The sequence below is a fragment of the Rhineura floridana genome, chromosome 6 (assembly GCF_030035675.1).
Source record: "Rhineura floridana isolate rRhiFlo1 chromosome 6, rRhiFlo1.hap2, whole genome shotgun sequence".
Classification (NCBI taxonomy): domain Eukaryota; kingdom Metazoa; phylum Chordata; class Lepidosauria; order Squamata; family Rhineuridae; genus Rhineura; species Rhineura floridana.
In genome coordinates, this window is record NC_084485.1 from 55,509,670 (window position 1) to 55,524,686 (window position 15,017).

The window sequence follows — 15,017 nt, forward strand, 5'->3', positions numbered from 1 at the left end:
TGAAGGAGTCGGACAGTAGAAAAATAGAGGAGTTGGAGTTGAAGGTCTGGCACCGACTCCACAGCCCTGGTAGATGCTATATGATTTTTAATTGTATTATTTTATGTCATATACTGTATTTTATTGTAATATAATGAAATGCACTGTAAGAATAAGCAATAAAAATACAATGAAAATCAATGTAATATTTAATGCGATGGATGTGCCATCTCCCATCTTCAACTGCAAATTCACAGACATGCCATGGACCATCTGAATGAAGCTTGCTGACCACTGGTGGTCTGTGGACCAGTTTGGAAACCCCTGACCTAGAGACCTGACATCCTGGTCTTCTTTCAAACCTACCTTTACTTGGAGAATTCAGTAATTTTAGTTCATTTCAGGAAGCTCATGCAGCTTTTCTCCTCATCTTGGGCATGTTTAGGTGCCCAAAGTGGCTTCAGTTTTTGAAACCAAACACAAGACCAGTTCATTCCAAGATGGGTTGTGCCAATGAAAGTCATGGAAAGTTTGTCAGATAGTAAATAGAATTAATTGCATCTAATGCTTGTCCCTCCACCTCTTCTAGTGACTGTCTTTTAGTCATGCATAATGCCTCTGCAGACTGCTGCTTCTCCTTCCTGCAGGCCCTTTTCTCACTCAGAAGGGATAATAATTTAATAACAGCCAATGATGTGGGTTTTCCAGAAATTTTGAATTTGAAAAATTTCCTGTGCAGATTATTTTAATTTGCACAGGGTAGTTTATACAGAAAAATGTTTTGATGCCCTAGAGAGTAATCTAATCTAGCATGTTTATTTTAATTGTATTTTAGTAAATAAAGCTAAAAACTTCAAAGCTGCTAAGCATGCCTAATATTTTATTTGTAACTGGCTCCTACTCATTGCTACTAATAAACATATGAAACAGAATCTTTGGCAGAAAAATAAAGCATCGGAAAGTTTTCTGGAAAAATTTCCACTCCACATCATTGGTAATGGTTAGAAGAAGCACAATCTGAAACCTCAGAAGGTATGAGTCATGAGAAATAGTGACCCTATCCTTTTATGTTCTACTGTCTTTTGTTGCTTTCCTAGTCTGGCATGTAGAAACATCCTTCATACTTAGGCTGCCTTAGTCTGTTTTATGTGAAGGAGTGAAAGTGGATTGGGCAAATGTACTTTCCCCATTCTCTTTGCCAAGGTATGTACAAGGTGTATAGGCTGAGTCCTTGTATTGGTAATTAGGATTGCTTATACTTAAAATGAAAATACTTTCCTGCATCTAGTCCAGAGCAAAAAATAATAAAACAAGAATATTATAAAACACAACAACAAGGAGCAGTATAAAAGTAATTAGCAGAATTTTAAAAAAGCACTAGGTAGCAGGAAAAATATACACAAAAGACATGACAAAATAAGTCTTTTCCTGGTGGACAAAATTACATTAAGGGAGATGCAAGGTAAGTCTTTCTGGGGAGAGCAGTTCACAGTTGAGATGTCATCACTTATAAGGCCATTTCCCATGTAGCCCTCCCATGCCTCGAATGTGGGGGCACCCAAAGAATGGTTCTTGTTGAAGATCTTAGTGTTTGTGGAGAAAAGCATCCTCTAAGGCAGCCTTTCCCGACCAGTGTGCCTCCAGATGTTGTTGGACCACAATTCCCATCTTCCTGACCATTGGCAATGCTGGCTGAGGCTGATGGGAGTTGTGGTCCAACAACATCTGGAGGCACACTGGTTGGGAAAGGCTACTCTAAGGCATACCAGTTCCAGGCTGTGAAGGGAGTTAAAGGTCAAAATCAGTGCTTTTAATTGAGCCCAAAGCACTACAATAATCTAAACTAGAGGTTGCTGGAGTGGCTCACTGAGCCATTGTGTTTAGTTCATTGTTTACTGTGGTGCTCAGTTCTGTGTTTGCTAGTCATAGCGAGGGGCAAGGTGCTATATAAGGCAATAAGCACTGCCTCCAGCCACTAGAAATCTTTTAGCACCCCCCCTTCTGAAATTTTAGAAGTAATTGTCCTCCCACTTTGCAGGCTAAGCTATTTTTTGGCTGAATTCTGCATCCCACCCTAATATGGAATTGCAGCATCTACTCAGCCCTGCTCATAATTTTGAAATAAGGTTGGCATACTAGTACCTAGGGCCCCATCTGCACTATATAATAAAAGCGGTATCACACTGCTTTAAACAATTATGGCTTCCCCCGAAGAATCCTGGAAACTCTAGTTTATTAAGGGTGTTGTTAGGAGAACCCCCTACCCCTCACACAGCTACATTTCCCAGAGTTCTCTAGGAAGAGGGGTTAATTATTAAATGACTCTGGGAATTGTAGCTTTGTGAGAGGAATAGGGTTCTAACTACTACTGGATCCTTAACAAGCTACAGTTCCCAGGATTCTTTGGGGAAAGCCATGCCTGTTTAAAGTAGTATAATAGTGTTTTAAATGTATAGTGCAGATGGGACCTAATTTACAGATAAATGTGTAAAGAAATCCTTCTTGAACTACTATGTGTTATGTGAATGACCTACAGGAGTACTTGAAGTTGTTAATAATGTAGAAAGTAGCTCCACTTTTCCTTTACTACTATTAAAAGGTAAAGTGATGTAAATATCTTTTTCCCCCAATAACATACTGAAACATTTTTCAGAGGTTAGTCTGTTGCCACAAAAAGAGGCTTGTGGGTACCTTAAGCTTATGGCATAATGTTTGCTAGTATTGAAGGTGCCACTAGGTATTATTCTTTCTGAGACACAAACTTCCTAATCTGATACATCTAAGCACTGGAAATTGCTAACAGTTTTTCAGAGTGTCTGGGAGGTTGGTAGGGGCTTTACTTCCTAATGTCCTTGACTATTTTTATGGTGCAACAATAGAATTCTAATTTTCTTATTATTTCTAGAAAGCAGAGATGAAAATGGCAAGACCCAGAGAACTGACAGTCTTATTGTAAAGAAAATAAAGAAAAAGAAGAAAAAGAAACACAGAGAAGACATGAGGGGGAGGCATCTGAAAATGTATAACAAAGAAGTGCAGACAGTGTGTGCTGGTCTTACTCGTATCAACAAAGAGATTTTGACTCCAGGGGAGAGCGATAACTTGGAAGAGAACAAGGAATCTTTTAGGTACCTAAAAGATGAGCAGCTGTGTCAGTTGAATTTGGGCATGCAGGAATATAGGATTCCCCAGGGGGTGCAGTCTCCATTTACTACCCACCAGGAGCATTCTGTTCGCAGCAGCTTCTTAAAAACAGGCACTAAATTTAGTAACTTTATTCATGAGGAGCATCAGTCAAACGGAGGAGCTCTGGTTCTTCATGCCTATATGGACGAACTCTCATTTTTGTCTCCAGTGGAGATGGAGAGATTTGCAGAAGAGTTTCTTGCTTTGACATTCAGTGAAAATGAGAAAAATGCAGCATACTATGCTCTAGCTATTGTTCATGGGGCAGCTGCCTACTTGCCAGACTTCTTGGATTACTTTGCTTTTAATTTTCCTAACACCCCAGTGAAAATGGAAATCCTTGGCAAGAAAGATATTGAAACAACAACCATTTCAAACTTTCACACTCAGGTAAGAAAGTGAAGACCCGAAAGAACTTGAAACTAAGCATATGATTAACCCGAGAAATCCACAGTGAAGAGGAAAAAAAATAGATTATGGAGTGCTATGGCAGAAAGCTGAGCCAAAATCTAAACTATTGTCAACTGGTGATATCTACTGTCTTCCAACAATCTTTCCTTCACATAGCCCATACTCCAGTAATGCCTCCCCCAATTTTGTCTGCATGTGGGATGACATCCCATATAATTTCAAGCCATGTACAGCTTCTTAATGCCTTCCCATCCCAGCTACTACTTGACCTTTTTGTACCATAGATTCCTACTTTCCCATTCCCAACATGACATTGAAGACAGATGAGCTGATAATGCCTACAGGTTTTTGATACTCTCTGGCTTGTGTGCACAGATTAGGTGAACAGCTCTAGTTTTTACATTTATAGCTCACCTTTCCTCCAAGGAGGTCTAGGTGGCATCCAAACATGTTTCTTCCCCTCCCAATTTTATCCTTGCAATAACCCTGTGAGGTAGGCTAGACTGAGAGACTGTGATTGGCTCAAGATCAGCCAGGGAGTTTCATGGCGGAGCGGGGATTTGTCAGTAGTTCTGCACATACCTTATTGTGTCTATAACTAACCTAGCCATTCTTTAATTACTTTTATGAGAGGAATATTAAAATATGCAAATAGTGTGAGTCAATACCTATAGATCAGTTTTGTTTTCAAAGGATGCTGTTGGTTATGAAATCTAGAGTTGTCATGTATATAAAGCCATATGCAATCTGTCATGTTTTAAAATATATATTACACATCCCTTAGTATGCCAATCTTAATACAGATTTATTATTATTATTATTATTACATTTGTATACCGCCCCATAGCCCCATCTTACATGATACAGGTTCAGAGAGCTTTTGCAGGAAATATAAGTTGTGGCATTTCTTCTTCTAATTGGAGATGGTAGAGTGATTGCATAAAACTTCACTGCCATGTCAAATGGATTAATGAGCCTCTAACATCTAGAAAAATTCTGCCCCTCTTTTTAAAAGTGTTTATTATACAGCCATGAGAGTGGCTATATACTATAGCTAGCACGGATTTTTCACATCCATCCTGTTATATTGAAAATAACCCCCTGCCATTTTGCTGCTTCCCGTAAGTTCATTTCAAAACAAAATGTTACAAAACGTATAGTCCTAAGATCAGAAAGGCTTGCTTAAGAACCCTCTATGATTTCATGACAATGAAAACGTCGTAAAACACACACAGAATCCAGAGTTTAAAGTCTAAAACGAGAATTAAAAAAATCCAGACCCTGTTAGACTTTTTTCCTGTAAATTGGATTAAGTTGGATTGGATGAATTGGATTAAGTTGGATTAATTAAAAATCAACCAAGTAATCCTATTACTGACCTTGCTCTATATTCTGACCATCATCTTCTACAGTTTAAAAATTTTAAAAAATGCATGGCTGACTTTTAATGAAAGAAACTTAACATTGGAGTCTATGTAAGCGCAGGCATACTCAGTAAGAACCAACTGTTAGCATTCAAAAATCCAAACTAACAGCTTTTTGGCTTGGCTAATGAGGAGGCCACACCCATGCCAGATATTTTTTCCAGTTTAAACAGTCATGGCTTCCCTAAAGAATCCTGGGAAGCGTAGTTTGTGAAGGGTGCTGAGAATTGCTAGACTCCTATTCGCCTGACAGAGCTCCAGTGGCCAGAGTGATTTAAGTCAACCCCTCTTTCCAGAGAATTCTGCAGATTGTAACTTTGTCAGGGGAATAGGAGTTTAAAGTGGAATAAATGTCTGCTGTGGATGTAGCTAGGGACAGCTTTGGTTTACATTTGGGTGGAAGACTATATGTGTCTGCTGTAGAATAAAAAGGTGGGGGAACCTCCCCCAAAATAATGATACTGTTAATAGTGTTTTCATTTTGGAAAGGAAATGGTTTTCCCTCTGACCAATGCCCACCTACCCATTCTCCTCCACTACCTCCCTCTCCCCTATGTCTCCCCCTCTCTTCTCTCCACCTTCCTCCCTTCCACTATCCTTCCTCCCTCTCCCTGTCCCACCCCCAGGTCAGTTTCACTTATCCTAAGCATGATTGCACAGGAGTAAATCCCATTGAACTCAATAAGCATGCAAATTATCAAACCTGCCTTTCTCTCCTCCTCCCTTTTATCCCCTCCCTCCTGCCCCTTCCTTCCCCCTCCCCTCCTCTTCTTCCTGCCCTCCCCCTTCCCTCTTCTTCATCCCCTCCCCACTCCAGATCTCCTTCCCACCCTACCCCTTTTCCTCCCCCCTACTCCTTCTCCTTCTCCCCCATGGTCAGTTTCATCTGTCCTAAGCATGATTGCATGAGAGTAAATCCCATTGAACTCAGTAACCATGCAAACTTTCCCCCTCTTCTCCTTTTCCTCTCTCCTCATCCTCCCCTGTGGTCAGTTTCACCTATCCTAAGCATGATTTCAGGGGAGTAAATCCCATTGAACTCAATAAGCATGTAAATGATCAATCCATTCTCAGCAAACTTGCACAGGATCCCATTTCTTACCTCCCAGATGAAAAAGCAGAGAAATTCACAAATAGGCAAAAAAAGCCACTTGATGTGTAAGAACGTACATATAGCCAACAGATATTTCAATCAAACTATAAAAAGCAGGGAAATTGGGCAGCTATAGTGAATGTACCAGGGGAGCAGGAAACCTGACCTCTTGTCTGAGATATTGTACTGCCCTACAAATTTGTAAACATGCAAACACAATTTGGGCTGGTCTTTCACAGTGCAATCTATTTCCTGTGTAGTTTGGAAGAATTTGTTAACATGTGCCTCCATATCATGTGTTTAGGAGTCTTAGTAAGGAGGGACATGCGTCATGCTACCCCAGTTTCAGTGGACATGGGTATTTTTTATTTATTAAATTTATATCCCACCCTTCCTCCCAGAAAAAGCCTAGGTATAGCCATGGGGATGTGATGAGCTACCATAGAAGATAAAGGCAAGTCTATTTACACCTTGTTCCTTGCTCCTACTCTTCCCATGGATGGGTTCCTGGTTGCTGATCTACTGTTCCCATTGGCTTGTGTGTACTACTATTTAATGTCAGATCAGTATGCAATAAGACCACACTCATCCATGATTTGATTGTGGATGAGGGTGCTGATTTGGTGTGTACTACTGAGACCTGAGTGGGTAAGCTGGGTCCCAACTTTGCTTATCTGGATACTCGGTGCAACACCAGCACAGGCTGCAAGGATGGGGGGAGGGGTTGCTGTGTTCTTAAGAACTTCCATCTCTGTCACCAGGAAACCACTCTGTCTTGAAGCTGGCTGTGGGGTCATCCACTCTGCTGCCCAGCAGCTTATCTGACTGAGCTGGTGGAGGCGATCTTGGTTGCAGTATTGGAGGAGCCCAGAATGATAGTTCTGGGTGATTTCAATGTCCATGCTTATGTAAATTTGTATAAATGTTAGCAGAGATAGTCAACGGTCTGAGATGCGTGTGTGCCAGTGTGTGCGTTTGCCTAAGTGGCAGGCATTTACCCTGCATTGAGATCACTGAGACTTAAGACTCAGTAAAATAAGAAAAGCTACTTTATTTATAGAAATACAAAGTAGATAGAAAGGCATACCTAGTTCTAACTAACTAAGTTGGAGGTGCAACACGCAGGTTTGGGAATTGCCCTCATGGCTCAGGAGGGAGAGAGCAGAGACAAAGGTGTCTCCTCTCTCTCGGACAGTTGAAGAAGAGAAAAAAGGGAAAGAATGGAAGGAGGAGGGGCAGATAAGCTTCCCTAAGCATATCAGTCTAATGATGGAAAGAGTCAGTCAGAGCATCACAGGTAAAGGTAGTCAAGCCTAGCCATCTGGAGGACCCTAACTCTATCTCCCTTCTGGAACATAAACAAAAGAACAAAACAGAAGTTGCTCTTGCCCCACTTCCAACAATGCTGAGGCTGCTTCTAATGTTCCGGCTCAGGACTTCACGGCTCTGTGATGACCATGGGGCTGTCTCAAGATGTCACCAGTCCGACGCATAGGGCAGGGCACACTCTTCACTTGGTTTTTGCTCCACATGGAGGAAGGAGTGTTCTGGAGACTGGGGGGGGGGATGTTACTCCATTGTTGTTGTCAGACCACTTCCTGGTGAAGTTTAGACTTCCGGCTCTGATCCTCTCCTGCAGGGATGGTGGACAGATTAAGATGGCCTGCCCCGAATCCACTGGATTCCTAAATGTCCTGGGAGAGTTCCCAGCAGATTAAGTGACCCTGTTGAAGCCCTTTTCACACTGTGGAACAACGAGATGAATTGGGCTATTAACACAGTTGCCCCTGAGCTCCCTTTCCAGCATTGCAGAGCCTGGTGTGCACCTTGGTACATCAGTGAACTAAGGGCAGTGAAACAGGCGGGACGATGGCTAGAGTATAAGTGGTGAAAAAGTTGCTGTGAGGCTGATCGGGCACAAGTAAAACATAACCGTGCCTACTGTGTGGCGGTGAGGGTGGCACAAAAGACCCACTTCTCTGCCTCTATTGCATCCTCAAGAAGCTGTGGAAGCTTTTCCATATTGTCAGGGTCTTTTGACATCAACTCCAGGAAATGTTAGAGTTAGACTCTTCGGCAGCTCACTGTGAATTGTTTCCAAGGCACTTTGAGGATAAAGTCACTCACCTCCATAGCAATCTTGATGTCCTATCCACATCTTCTGTAGTAGATGGATGACCTTTATTGGGAGAAGGATAGGAGGCGTGCAACCCTATTATTACTTGATCTCTTGGCAGCTTTTCATACCGTTGACCATGGTATCCTTCTGAGCCGACTTGGTGAGATGGGTGTCAAAGACACTGTTTTACAGGGTCGTTTTCAGATAATAGCATTGGGTGATTGTCTTTCGGCCCCCTGGCAGTTGTGTTGCTGGGTACCATCTTGTCCCAATGCTGTTTAACATCTATATGAAGCCATGGGAGTGGTTATCAGGAGATTTGGGGCAAGGTGTTAGCGGTACTCTGATGATACCCAGCTCTATTTCTCTGTAACATCTGAATCAGGACAGGCTGTGCAAGCCCTGGACTGGTGCCTTGACTCAGTGGTGGGCTGGATGAGGGCCAAGAAACTGAGTCTGAATCCTAGCAAGATGGAGGGGCTGTGGGTTGGTGGTTCCTGAGTTCAGATAATTGGTCAGTTACCTGCTTTGGATTGGGTGATACTCCCTCTGAAAGAGCAGGTTCATAGTCTTGGGGGTGCACCTGGGTCCATCTTTGTCACTAGAAGCCCAGGTAACCTCAGTGGCTAGGAGTGCCTTTTACCAGTTTTGGCTGGTAAGACAGCTGTGTCCATTTCTGGACTGGGGTAGCCTGACCACTGTTGTCCACACACGGGTAACCTCCATGCTGGATTGCTGTAATGTGCTCTATGTGGGGCTGTCCTTGAGGTTGGTGTGGAAGCTGCAGCAGGTGCAAAATGTGGCAATGTGACTGCTCACTGGGCAGGGTATCGCCAACATGTCACCCCGCTGCTGAAAAAACCACTGGCTGCCCAATAGCTACTGGGCCAAGTTCAAGATTCTGGTTTTGGCGTACAAAACCCTATACAGCTTGGTACCAGGATATCTGAAAGATTGTCATACCCCTCACTACGATATGCTCATGACGGCCTCCTGCAGATACCATCTTATCAGGAAGTCTGTTCCACATAACATAGGAAGTGAACCTTTAATATAGTAGCACCTACCCTTTGGAATCCCCCCCCCTAAATATTAGACAGGCCCCATCTCTATTATCTTTTTGGTGCCTACTGAAGACCTTCATCTGTGTCTGTGTTGGAATTGCTTTTTAAGATGTTTTTAATGTTTTTTTAAAAAGGGGTTTTAAAGATGTTTTATTGTAATATATTTGAAAGGTTTTTTCAAGATGCTTTAGTGTTTTTAGTGTTTTTGCGTGCCGCCCTGTGCTCCTGGGAGGAAGGGCGGGATATAAATTTAATATGATAATAATAATAGTAATAATATGGTGAGTGGTGGCAACACCTGCAATCAGGACTGCACTTTCAAAGATGGATACATTTTTGTATATTTGTTAGTGTTCTTACTTAGCTTCTTTCCTGTGTTTCTACAGAGAATCTAACCTAGAAAATTATATTTCACTCATTATTCATCCTAGAAATTTATGGTGAAGATAGCCTTTTGCGTTTCAAACTGGAGGTTATATTCTGTTTCTATTTTGGGTGCATTAACAGTTGAATCTGAACCTGGAGCTTTGATGTAAAATTAAAGTGATTACAATACGTTGCTGCTTATGCAATGAATTGCTGTTGAGCAGGCCAAGATGGTTTTTTTCGGAGATGTATGTGTTCAGTCTGCTATGCTTAAACCACTCCACTTAAGGAAGGGTGGGCATGATCACTTAAAAACACATCTAGAAATTTGCTAAAATATATTTCACCTCCCACTGTTTTATCTTGTGCAAACTGAGACACTCCTCATGTCCATTGGAGTCTATTCTGTGAATAGTCAGTGCCATTATTCCACAATTGTTTTTGGAGATTTTTTTTAGTGCAAATTATGCAAAGTGTTGCTATAGTTTAGATATTCATAGGAACAGAAGCAAAAGAAAATTTAACATAGGAAACTTTACTAAAATGGCAAAATAAATCAAACATATTTAAAGTGAATATCTGAACTATATCAACTGACTTAATATTGTTGCTTCCTCCCTGCTAAAACAAGGTCAGCATATCACACGTTTTTGTTATTTGGACTGTTTGTAGGTCTTGGCACCAGTCAACATATGCTTAGAGGCACAGGTTACCAAATTCTTCCAAGCCACCATAGGAAATGGATAGGACTATGAAAAACCAACCTAAATTGTGTTTGCATGTTTACAAATTTGTAGGGCAGAACAATATCTGAGAGGAGGTCAGGTCTCTGCTGCCCTGGTGCATTCACTATAGTTGCCCAATTTCCCTGCTTTTTAAAGTTTGATTGAAATATCTGTTGGCTGTAAGTATGTTCTCATACAGCAAGAGTTTTTTGCCTATTAGTGAATAGTATTTACACTCAGTTTTAGTTTATCAAAATGTAAAGTTTCAGCAATGTTGATACACAAGTTAAGGAGGATTTTTGAACCTTGGCTCGTAGGAAGACTCCAACTCTTACTTGGGATGGTACTAGGCAGCCTTATAACCAATGTCTCTCTTCTCTGTACTAAAATTTAGTTCAAATTTGTGATGTTGTTTCAAAGCTGGGGTGGGAGCGGGCAGGGGAATCATTCAAAAGGTTGTCAGCATTTCTCTGTGGTCAATGCAAATAGCCCAGGGAGGATTTTATAGACTTTGTCCAATTGTAATTGAGACAACTGGCCTGTGGAGTTCATGTAGAGCATTTTCCTCCAAGTTTCATCTCCTTATAGGTGTGCTGGTCGATCTGCAGAACCATGGGATATGGACGTATTTTGATTACTGGGGAGAAGATTTGCAGCTCAACAACCCTCATTTTAAACTTTGTAGCTGGGCAAAATAAACTTATTCTTGTTTCTTAATTGCATTTGGGGAAACTTGATCAATATTTTGTTCCAGTAGGTTTCCAATATCAACTTAACAGCATGTCTGTAACTGTCACAGCTATGCTGGCATCTGTGAGAGACAAACTGAGATTTAGTGTGCATTTTAGTGGCTGGGTGTAAGAACAAGGGCAATGGCACTGCATGTTGGGGAAGCTGAGAGAAAACAATCTGAGAATGAGGAATGTTATATTGGACATGTAGATGGAAAATACTAAATTCATCTTAATAATAAATTCAGTTGTCATGACCGTGCCAACTGGTCCAAATGCAAATACTAAATTACGTCTGTATCTGCCAGTCATAAAAGTCCCTGCATAGGTACATTTGCTCTTATTGTTGCTGCATGTGCTCATTCATCTTGTACTGGTCGTCTGTTGCCCACAGCCTTCTTCAGCACCATATTGCAGCCTCCACTTCTTCCTTCTAACAGTTCTTTTGAATATATTCCTTGTCCCAGCTCCAAGATCTCTCTTTCCTTCCTGCAGCTGTAACTTTGGTGATATAGAGAACTTTTCTTCCCTACATCTTAGGTTAGGAGAGTGTTTGCTAAGTAAAATATTGGTTGGAGTATGTATCGCAGAGAATATCTTCTCTGCAAGTTTCTTGTTTTCAGATGAAAGCTGATGCTTAGGATTTTGCTAAGTATCCTGGAATCCCAAATCCATGTGACTCATTGGTAGGATTTCTCTAGCTGCTTTGTTTTTTCACTGCATTTTATTTTGTTGGTTGTACACTTCTCTGAGACCACCTGATTAAGAAATATTTCAATTTAAATTAAATAAAAAGATACTACTTGCTTTCTGGTACAAAATATCAGAGTACAAAATGCACTCGCTTCAGGTCAGTTATGAAGGGTGCATAGACCATTAAATTACTACTGTATTAACAAAACACATGGTTGTGTGCAAGGGTGGGGGAAAGAAGGGACAAGGCATTCTTTATCACTGTCTTTTTTCTGGGAGAAACCCCAATTTAAATATACATATGCCTTTCACAACAGGTAAAACATGCATGTACTTAAGCATATGGACCCAAGTATAAAATAACATATGAGTCATCCTAGGAAGTGTTTCTGAATGAAATCCAATTCAGACTTCAGATCTGCTTAAATGATACTCTGAAGGTGTGAGGGCATTGACCTTTCACAGTTTCTTTCTTCCTTTTCCCTCTAATACTATTCACTAATAGGCAAAAAACCTTGTGGTTTAAGAATCAGGGGAGCATGAAACCTGATCTCCTCTCCGAGATATTGTACTGCCCTACAAATTTGTTAAAATGCAAACACCATTTGGGTTGGTCTTTCACAGTCCAATCTACTTCCTGTGTAGCTTGGAAGAATTTGGTAACATATGTCTCTGAATATACGGTGAGTGGTGGCAACACCTGACATCTCCAAAGATGGAGAATTACATTTTTGTATGCTGGTGTTCTTCTTAATTAGCTTCTTTCCTGTTACTATTGTTTCTACAGATAATCTAATCTAGAAAATTTTATCTCGCTCATTATTCATCCTAGAAAACTGTGTCAAACTGTGCCTTGTTCTGGCCTTCCCCACACCCGCAGGTTTGTTGGTTGCCCTATCAGCCAGCTCTCAGACCTCTGGATGCTGCTCCTAAACACCAAATCGGTGCATAATGAGATCTCCCTCATTCATGATTTAATTGTGGGTGATGCAGCCAATCTGGCATGTATAACCGAGACCTGGATGGGTGAGTAGGGAGGAGTCAGTCTCTCCCAGCTATGTCTGCCAGGGTACCTGGTTCAGCATCAGGGCAGACCTGAGGGTCGGGGAGGGGAGTTGCTGTGGTCTATAGGAGCTCCATCTCCCTCTGCAAGCACCCTGTCTGTGTGACTACTGGTCTGGAGTGTTTGCACCTTGTGTTGAGTTAGCAGGACAGACTGGGGATTCTGTTGGTATACTGCCCATCCCGCTGCCCAAAAGACTCCCTAGCTGAGCTGATGGAGGTGGTCTTGGGTGTACTGTTGAGATCCCCCAGGCTGTTGGTTCTGGGGGATGTCAACATCCATGCCGAGGCCACCTTATCCGGGGCGGCTCAGGATTTCATGGTTTCCATGACAACCATGGGACTGTCCCAACATGCCATTGGCCCAACACATACTCTAGACTTGGTTTTTGCAACTGGACATGGAGATGGTGATCTGAATGTGGGGGGCCTTATATCAGTCCCTCTGTCATGGACAGATCACTGCTTGCTGAAGTTTAGACTTACAGCTGCTTTTTTTCTCTCTGCATGGGTGAGGGACCAATTAAGTTGGTCTGCCCCCAGAGACTAATGGATCCAGATGGTTTCCAAAGGGCTCTGGGGAGTTTTCCGGCTGATAGGGCTGGCACTCCTGTCGAAACCCTGGTTGAACTATGGAATACAGAAATGACCCGGGTGGTTGACATGATTGCTCCTGAGCGCCCTTTCCTGTGTAGAGCTTGTACGGCTCCATGATATACCCCAGAGATGAGAGCGATGAAACAATATTGGAGATGGCTTGAGTGCAGATGGAGACAAAATCTTGGTGGATGCAATTACACACTGGTAAGTGCCTATGGTAAACTGTATTTAGAGGCAGTGAGGGCAGCAAAACAATATTTTGCTGCCACTATCAAATCATCACTCTGCTGCCCAGCGGAGCTCTTCAGAATTACCCGGGGACTATTACACACAGGCCTCAAGGACATGGTAGAACCATCTGAGGCCCGCTGTAATGAATTTGCTAGGCACTTCCAGGATAAAATGTTTAGCATCCACCAGGACTTACGCCAGTGTTATAGCAGGTGAATCAAGCGGGGTATCCAGAGCACAGCCTTGTCCCGATTTCTTGGATGACTTTCAGTTGGTACAGCTTGAGGACGTTGACAAGGTGCTTGGACAGGTTTGTGCAACCACTTCTGTGCTGGATCCTTGCCCTTCTTGGGTAATAAAAGCTAGCAGGGATGGAACAGCTGGCTGGGCCAGGGAAGTGATTAATGCCTCTCTGCGAGATGGGGTGGTCCTTGGCTGCCTAAAAGAGGCTGTAATGAGACCACTCCTGAAGAGACCCTCCCTGGACCCAGAAAATCTTAATAACTAGGCCAGTAGCAAATGTTCCATTCCTGGGCAAGGTCCTTGAACTAATGGTAGCAAGCCAGCTTCAGACCCTCTTGGATGACACCGATTATCTGGATCCATTTCAGTCAGGTTTCAGGCCTGGTTGTCAGCTCTGCACTGAGACAGCAGTGCAGGCGGGGGCTTGAAATTCCTGGGTATTTACCAGGGCGGGAAAGTCCTTAGCTGGCAGCTTGGTCATAAATCTGCCAGGCTAACAAGGATGAAGTGTGATAAGGGCAAGGCCCTTTCCAAGCTTACGTGCCAAGCCAGAAGTCCAGAAGCGAGGTCAGTAGAGGTCTGGGTTCAATTGCCATGGGGTCAGTCCAAAATAAGGTTCAGGGAATCTGGAAACACACAAAGCCACGCCTGACGTTGTAGTCAGCAACAAGCTGAAGCCAAGGTTTGTCTTTTAAGGAGCAGGTTTGTCAGCAGGTGTGAGCCATCAGCGTTTTGGCCTTAAGTGGACAGGCCTGCCCCTCTTCTGCCTGACCTTCTGTTGTCTACGTTCTGCAGGTGAGGGGGGAGTATCCTGTTCACTGTCTGCATCTGGCTAAAGGGCTTCAGCTGTGTCTGGGGTGCTCTGCAGCTGAGGGGGAGAAGGAGCTGGGTTCTCAGGAGTTTCCTCCGTTTCTCCTTCTGGGTCTGCTGCTGTTACTCCCGAGTCATCCTCGACTGATGAGTCCTCCGAAGGGGCCATGACACTGGTTTTGGTATGGAAACAGCCTTGGTCGTCCTGTATGATGACCTCTGTTGAGAAAGAGACAGGGGGAGTGTGACTCTGTTGATTCTCCTTGATCTCTCAGTGGCT

The 15,017-nt window shown here is 42.7% G+C and overlaps 1 protein-coding gene across 1 annotated transcript in view; it reads left to right on the forward strand.

Annotated features, from left to right (window-relative positions):
* The window catches only part of RSBN1 (round spermatid basic protein 1), a 50,515-nt gene that overhangs the window by 23,512 nt on the left and 11,986 nt on the right, over positions 1–15,017 (forward strand). The window contains exon 2 of the mRNA XM_061631968.1: positions 2,885–3,555. Within this exon, the coding sequence (XP_061487952.1) occupies positions 2,885–3,555 (671 nt within the window). The remainder of the gene's footprint in view (positions 1–2,884; positions 3,556–15,017) is intronic.